Source organism: Maylandia zebra, linkage group LG6 (genome assembly GCF_041146795.1).
Source record: "Maylandia zebra isolate NMK-2024a linkage group LG6, Mzebra_GT3a, whole genome shotgun sequence".
In the NCBI taxonomy this organism is placed as follows: Eukaryota; Metazoa; Chordata; class Actinopteri; order Cichliformes; family Cichlidae; genus Maylandia; species Maylandia zebra.
Genome location: NC_135172.1, coordinates 7,581,521 through 7,588,979, shown reverse-complemented (window position 1 = coordinate 7,588,979; position 7,459 = coordinate 7,581,521). Strand labels below are relative to the sequence as shown.

The window sequence follows — 7,459 nt, the reverse complement described above, 5'->3', positions numbered from 1 at the left end:
TCGCACATCACTACCGCCAACATCTCCACACTTTCTACACAATGTACGGTGTTAAACTGCTGATTATATCATATTTGGATGTCTGTTTTTGCCTTTAAATATGAAGATATTTTAAATCCACTGTCTCACAAGATGATAGATATGGGAAAAAACAAAACACATACACAGAGTTCATAATTTAATTTAGTGTGAACGCCATTACAAACACCAGTTAACATGTGATTGCGGCATAGAACAGGTTCTGAGGTGTGATCAGTGGCTTCTTACAGCGGCTTTGTGTAACAACATAAGGGCACTGCAGGGTGGAAACAAAGTAACAGAGAGAGGAAAAAGGTGACTTTTGTTCAATGATGGCACAGAAGGCGATTTTGTTGACTTAGTGGCTAAACAAATTATCTTCTGCCGTATGTCTAAAGCAAGGCAACACAGCATCAGGCATGTGCTTTACCTTTGAGATGATGATGACCGTTGAACTTTAACACAACAAAATAAAATCAAGATTACAGTACCAGCTTTTATATTCTAATGGCTAAAAACAGGAAAGTGATTTGTTGTGGTCTCAGTGCTTATAAATGAAATGGCAGGACTAACAGTAATTACATCTATTTACACAACTTTTCCTGTGCTGCAGTTTGTTCAGTACTACTGTTGTGTAGGAAGCATAATTTCATCGCAAATCTTCCCAGTCCACATTCTGGTGTCCAGTTTGAGTGGAATGATTTGGACTGCACAGAAGCTTGCGGCAACAATTCAAACATATGATGGGGTTGTCACGTCTGCGTGTTCGATCATACCTGGCTCTTCCAAAAACCACTGTACCTCCCATAAAATGACGCCGTCATGTGAGAACAAAAACACATCCTTCCTCCCGTTGGTTCAACTGCAAATTGTGAGGACGCAGTTTGACCAATAGGAGGAGAGGATAAGCAAAGAGAGGGGCACAGACTCGATGAAACGTCCTGTGGCGTACAGGAGGCAGGAAGTGGACGAGCACAAATGGCCTTTACTGGACTTTGGTGACGGCCTCGTGGATGGACTGAGCGACGTAGTCGATATTCTTGCTGGTCAGGCCGCACATGTTGATGCGGCCGCTAGCCATCAGGTACACGTGCTTCTCTTTGATCATGTACTCCACCTGTTTGGCTGTAGCACAAATTGCAACAGAGTGAGTGAACTTCATAAATGATGTGAAGATAAAGTGAGCCAAGACCGCTTGTTTCAAACAGAATATGAACTGAGGGGCTGCACAGAAGCCAAGTATAAGACATATAAAGATACTTTAACTGTGAAGAGCAGAGTCCAAGAACAGAAATATCAAGTTTAATACGTCTCCTTTAAGCATGTGTTGGGTATCTTGCAGGTCCCTCCACCACTGTGACACTTATCTCTGATAATCCCAGTATGTTAAAAGCAGGATGTGCTTCTACATTAGTGCGTGTATGTGTGTTTTCACTCACGAGTTAGGCCGGTGAAGCTGAACATGCCAATCTGCTGAGTGATGTGGTCCCAGGTCCCCGGGGTGCCCAGAGCTTGCAGCTTGGCCTTCAGCTGATCCCTCATCAACAGAACTCTGTCTGCCATGGTCTTCACATTACCCTTCCTAAAGTGGGGAGGCGGGATGGAGACAAGTGGGGATATTTAAAAAAGGACATAAGACAGGAAATGAGAGTAAAAGTCAGCTGACAAAGACTATGAACCTCTAAAAGTAATAGCACATGAGAGAAAGGCCAAGTGTTTCCAAAATTTCAAAACCATGCTAGCATGCACATTTGGTAACAAGCATCCATGTGCATGCACCGACGAGGAAGGTAAGTTATTAATATTAATTGAATAATCAGGTAAAAGATGAAGGGTTAGCAGGAGCTAGTATGCTAATATTAAAGCGCTGACTGATGGAGCGTACCATTCTTCAAACAGCTCAGGGCTGTTGAGGGTCTTGCTGACAATGCGTGCTCCCTGAGAAGGTGGGTTGGACCAGGTCGTCCTGACAATCTTCTCCATCTGGGACAGAACGCGGGTTAGGTTCTCGTTGTCCTTGGAAACCACAGTCAGGTTCCCCACTCTCTCATCTGTAAGTAGAGACAGACAAAATATGGCTTCACATAAAACTAATCGAGGGTAAGTAGAGGTATAAACAGTATAAACTTATTTTTGGCTAAAACACACAAGACTGTATGCATGAATGTACGTGGACCATGAGTACTCACTGTACAGGCCAAAGTTTTTGGAGAAGGACTGAGCTATAAAAAGCTCAAAGCCCTCGGAGACAAAGAAGCGGATGGCCCAGGCGTCTTTTTCCAGAGAGCCTGAGGCGAAGCCCTGGTAGGCGGAGTCAAAGAACACATACAGCTTCCTCCTCTGGAGAAGGAAAAGACGAAATACATACATTAAAATTCAGTTCATTTCTTTTTTTAATTACACATTAAAGCAATTTTACAAAAGAAGAAGATATTCATGGTGAGTTAGACACCACCAAGGCCATCAGATGATGGTAAAATAATGTCTTTGTACCTTCATCACTTCTGCAATCTGCTTCCATTCCTCCTGGGTCGGGTCGGTGCCAGTGGGGTTGTGTGCGCAGGCATGGAGGACAAAGATGGAGTACTCTGGAGCTTTCTGCTCAGAGAAGACAAATAATGAGTAAAAATATTCAAAATAAATGAATAAAAATGCTCCCAAAGAGTCTTCTTGTTTTCATATCACTGTCTGTTGGGTTCTTGTAACTAAACAGGAGTCATCGTTCCAATCTCACCTCTAAATCATCCAGGAACCCAGTGAGGTCCAGGCCCCTCTGGGCAGCATCCCAGTAGTGGTAGGGGCGGATATCTTTGAAGCCAGCATCAGCAAATACACCGTTGTGGTTCTCTGGAAGAAGAAACGTTCAGCAGGTATTTACCACTTAAATCTGCTCTGATACCCACTGAGACGTTCACTTCATTATCGAAAAACAGTCAAACTTTCTCAACTACAATTTCCTGCATCCTAAAACTTTTCACTAACCCCAGGTGGGTGCCGAGACGTAGACGGGCGTGGCTGCGTTGTTGACGCCGTTGTACCACCGCCGCAGGAACTCTGCCCCAATCCTCAGTGCACCTGTCCCACCCAGAGCCTGGACTCCTCCAACCTGTGACAGGAAGCGGGCAGTGGGAAACGCAATCAGAGAAATATACGTATGATATTAAATACATGTTGCTTTTCACAGTTCGGCCAGAGAATTTTGTGATAAGGCTGCGGGTCATGCCTGCTTCTGAACACTGCTGTTAATATGCACCAACTTAATACACCAAGACTTGTTGGTCTTTCAGACCTTGCCTTCACAGGTTTTCCTGCCCTTATTGTCTTGTTTTTCACTTTTTTCCCTGTTCTACCTAAACTGTTGCAGTGGTAAATGCTCATATTTAATATAAATTAAGTTTTAAATAATGAGGTTGCAGGGACGTGTGCGCACAAGAATTCCCTGTGAGTCAAAATCTCAGGCTTCAGATTGCTTGTTCAACTCTTCCTTGACCTCATGTAGATGAGAGGCCATCTCCTTCACACAGCTATGGTCGTAAGCACAACAGCTCCACCCACCTACTGTTCAAACTTTGCAAGGGGCAGCCAATCAGAAGAAATCTGCCTTAAAAGGAGGGGAAATAAAGGTGCTTGGGTGTGAAAGACGATAAACTGAGGGGTTCAGTGTATTCAGAACTAATACACCACCACTACTGGAGTCTGAGAAATAAAAACATGGAGCTTTAAATTAGGGTTTCTAAGGATGTTTAAAAGAGATTAAAGACGCAGGCAAACCTGATCAGCTGATACTCATCCAGTTATGTCCATTAATCAATGGAAAGCTGAGGTACAGATTAAAATTGAAAGAACTTTTAATCAATGTAAAATGTGCTTTTATTTCCTTTTTATTTCACTGCAAAAATAAACAACATTTATTACATTTGCTCCAACTGATCAAAAACCTCCATGTGTCAATGTGCATGTCCCACCCTGTTCTCCTTGATGGCAGGGCTATCGTCTCCCAGGGCGACCTTTGAGGCAGCGGAGCGGAACTCTGGCAGACCGAGGATGGGCAGGTACTCGTGGTTCAGGCTCTCGTCCTCCACGATGAGCCGCTCCACCTTTTTCACCACCGGCAGCACCCAGGGCTGGCAGTCATCAGTACGGTAAGCTGGAGGGGACACAAAGCAAAGCAAATGTTAATCCAGAAGGCACAGGTATTGCTTCTTAGGGACAGGTTGTGTAGACTATTACTCGTGCCTGCACTTCACAAAAAAGCTTTTTTATGCTTAGTATGACGTTGATAGATATTTACAGCTGATATACTACATAACTAAATACAAACACTTTGTTTCTGCTGCTTGTGTCACTGTGTATAGCGCCATATCACCGAGTATTACAAAATTCTAGATAATACTTCAAAGATAAAAATGGTAATAACACAGCACTGCAGTCTGCAAATAGTAAAGTGAATAGAAGAAAATGCGCACAGGAAAGAATAAACTGCCATTTAACTTCATATGATGCCATATAAACTTTGAAGGTCACCGGCAAACGTGTGTAGCACATATCTGACTCCTTAGGAACTTGTGCTCCCTCATACTGGTCTGGAGCATGAGCAGAGCAGGATCACATATCAGGGTTTGGCAGCGGCGGTACACAGTCACTCAGGGTCCAAAGGCGAGCACACTTAAAAGGTCAAACATGCTTATGGTGGCTTTGGGGTATGCAAAATAATTCTGTGTGTGGCCAGTACAAAATCTGAATAGAGCCCAATCTGACATCACTTTACCTGAGACGCAGATCAAGTGGCAAACAGGCCTGGAGAAATCTGGAACCCAGAAAACTCTTCCTGTTGCTTTTGTGGACTCGCTTTCAACATAATTTAACATATTAGGGTTCGATCCTGGTCGTTGTGTCCTTGGGCAAGACACTGTACCCTACCGCCTTCTGGTGTCGGCCAGAGGGGCCGATGGCGCGATATGGCAGCCTCGCTTCTGTCAGTCTGCCCCAGGGCAGCTGTAGCTACAACCGTAGCTTGCCTCCACCAGTGTGTGAATGTGAGAGTGAATGAATAGTGGCATTGTAAAGCGCTTTGGGTGCCTTGAAAAGCGCTATATAAATCCAATCCATTATTATTAACTGATCCATTTTCACACAGAGAGAGACACTAAATTATAGAGTTAATATAAAACTACTGGAATGGTTTCTCCAGGCCAAACTGGTTTTATGCGCTCAGGTTTGTTTTGGCAACGACCGGAAAAAGTGCAACTACTGTCTCAGTCCACGATGAATCATCAGAGAAAGTGAATCTTAATAATCCTGTAGGGACCACTTTGATCGTTAAAGCATATTCTGCCCATTAGCTTTTATTGGCTTCCTGTTGAATTTAGAGTCCAGTTTAAGATTTTGGTTTTAACTTTCAAGGCTCTTCAACAACAAGCACCACCATATATCATTGAACTTTTACAGCCCTATGCCCCTAGTAGGTCTCTGAGGTCGAGTAGTCAGGGCCTACTTGTCATTCAGTATACGAGACTGAAAACTAGGGGTGATAGAGCTTTTGCTACTGTGGCCGCCAGACTGTGGAATTCCCTTCCTCAGGACTTACGATCCGCTGATTCATTGATTACTTTTAAAAAACAGCTAAAAACACATCTTTTTAAAACTGCCTTTTGCTAACTTTGTTTGTATTTTGTCTTTTTAATCTGTTATATCTTGTAAAGCACTTTGTGATCTCTATCTAGAAATGTGCTATATAAATAAAATTTTACTTACTTACTTACTATTCATATTTTGCATTCTGACTCTTGCCATAAAGTGTACATGCAGGTTGTGCACATGAAAAGGTGACAAACTGCTAGCTCTACATTACATCCTAAAGGCAGAATATGTTAATAGATTTAACAGCAGCTACATCAGAGGTTTGCCTTATTCTGGCTGACCTGAAGTAACTAAGTATTAGTTCACTTTAGCCAGAAGCATTGGGCTAGGAGGAGGATAGACTAGGCTCATACGAGATGACACATCTGGCACATTGGGGTTAATGTTGAAACTGTTGGGATACAAGTGTCAACCTGTTAACCTATTACAGATGACTAAAGAGTTCCTGCTGGTTTATTACAGTTTAGCATAAATAGTCAGAATGAGGATAAAATAACATTAAAGAGATATTCTACAGTGCACGTTAAGTAAGGGACACAAACCAAACTAGCACAAAACCTTCCAAATGACACACGGCTTTAGCATTCATTCTAAAAACTGAACACATTTTCTTACAAAACTTTCCTAACCAACCAAGCAAACTAATGACAGTTTCAAGGACTTACCAATTATGTATCACATAATGATTGACAACGTCGCAACAAACACGACTCGTAAGATTACATATTAAAAAACAGTAAACTACTTTGATGGTACTACGTAAGAAAACTTCAGCCTGTAAGTTCCTGCTTTGACAGGATGTCAGTGTGTAAGTGGAGATTGATGAGTTCAAGGACAGATGGACAAGTAAAACAAGTCACAGCCATGCTATGCGTTTTAACATCATGATTTTAAAGTCTTTAAATGAGAAGTGTTTTGTGGTACGACATGAAGCCCTACTTCCTGGAATTGTCAATTCTTTCAGTGAGAGGTGTAACATTTGCACTAACAATGAAAAAATCCGAGCAATTTACTTGTCAACATGAGAAGAAGCTAATGCTAGCTTTGCCGCTAGCAGCTTGCAGCGAAGGTCATATATCAAACGCTGCTTACGCGTGCGAACATGATATCACCGCCATAGCCCGAATGTACCAAACAATGTAAGCTACAAAAAGACAGGAAACACAGCTGATGCGATGTGTTTATGCTTTACAGTGCCACTACAAGAGAGAGCAAGCCAACCTAGCTTTAGCATTAGCTGACATCTAGCATCTCTTACCTCCGACGCCCAGATTCACCTTCTGTGGATGGGTGTCCTCTCTGAAGTCAGCGGTCAGTTTGAACACGGCTACCGGGGGAGCCTGGGGGACGTCGCTAAACAGGGACATGGCTCGGGATGAAATAGACGATGATCCCGGTGTTGTGCAAGAGGAGCAAATGAGGAATGGGTGTTTCTAGAGACTAACCGGGTTCACAGGTTCACCTTCACTCAAACTGGACCAGGACGCAAGAAATAGGCATCAGATCAGCTACCAATAGGAAGGGGCAGAAAACTGACGCAGCCTGTCAAGTAGCCAATGAGAGCGGAGAAATATCTTGTAGAAAAAACTACAATTATACCATAAGAAAGAAGATAATAAACCTGTGACGAGTGATAATAAGTCTATAGTCTTTGTAGTCTAAATAAGACCATCTCACTGGACATATTCGTGCCACAGGGATTTGTCCCATTTTAAAAGTAATCTATAAATAGATAAATGATGTGACATAATTCATACGCATAGTTGCCGACAACTGGACGCTGTGCAGTCTTGCTGCATTA

The 7,459-nt window shown here is 42.7% G+C and overlaps 1 protein-coding gene across 1 annotated transcript; it reads right to left on the bottom strand.

Moving 5' to 3' along the window:
- Positions 1 to 165: 165 nt before the first annotated feature.
- On the bottom strand, positions 166 to 7,156 carry LOC101479044 (aspartate aminotransferase, cytoplasmic). Its single transcript, XM_004571787.3, has 9 exons — positions 6,917 to 7,156; positions 3,984 to 4,165; positions 3,001 to 3,124; positions 2,753 to 2,865; positions 2,512 to 2,616; positions 2,208 to 2,358; positions 1,904 to 2,069; positions 1,458 to 1,600; positions 166 to 1,143 (listed from the first exon to the last, which is right to left on the bottom strand). The coding sequence occupies exons 1-9, from the start codon at positions 7,023 to 7,025 to the stop codon at positions 1,004 to 1,006; spliced, it is 1,233 nt and encodes a 410-aa protein (XP_004571844.1). The 5' UTR covers positions 7,026 to 7,156; the 3' UTR covers positions 166 to 1,003.
- Between the last annotated feature and the right edge of the window lie 303 nt (positions 7,157 to 7,459).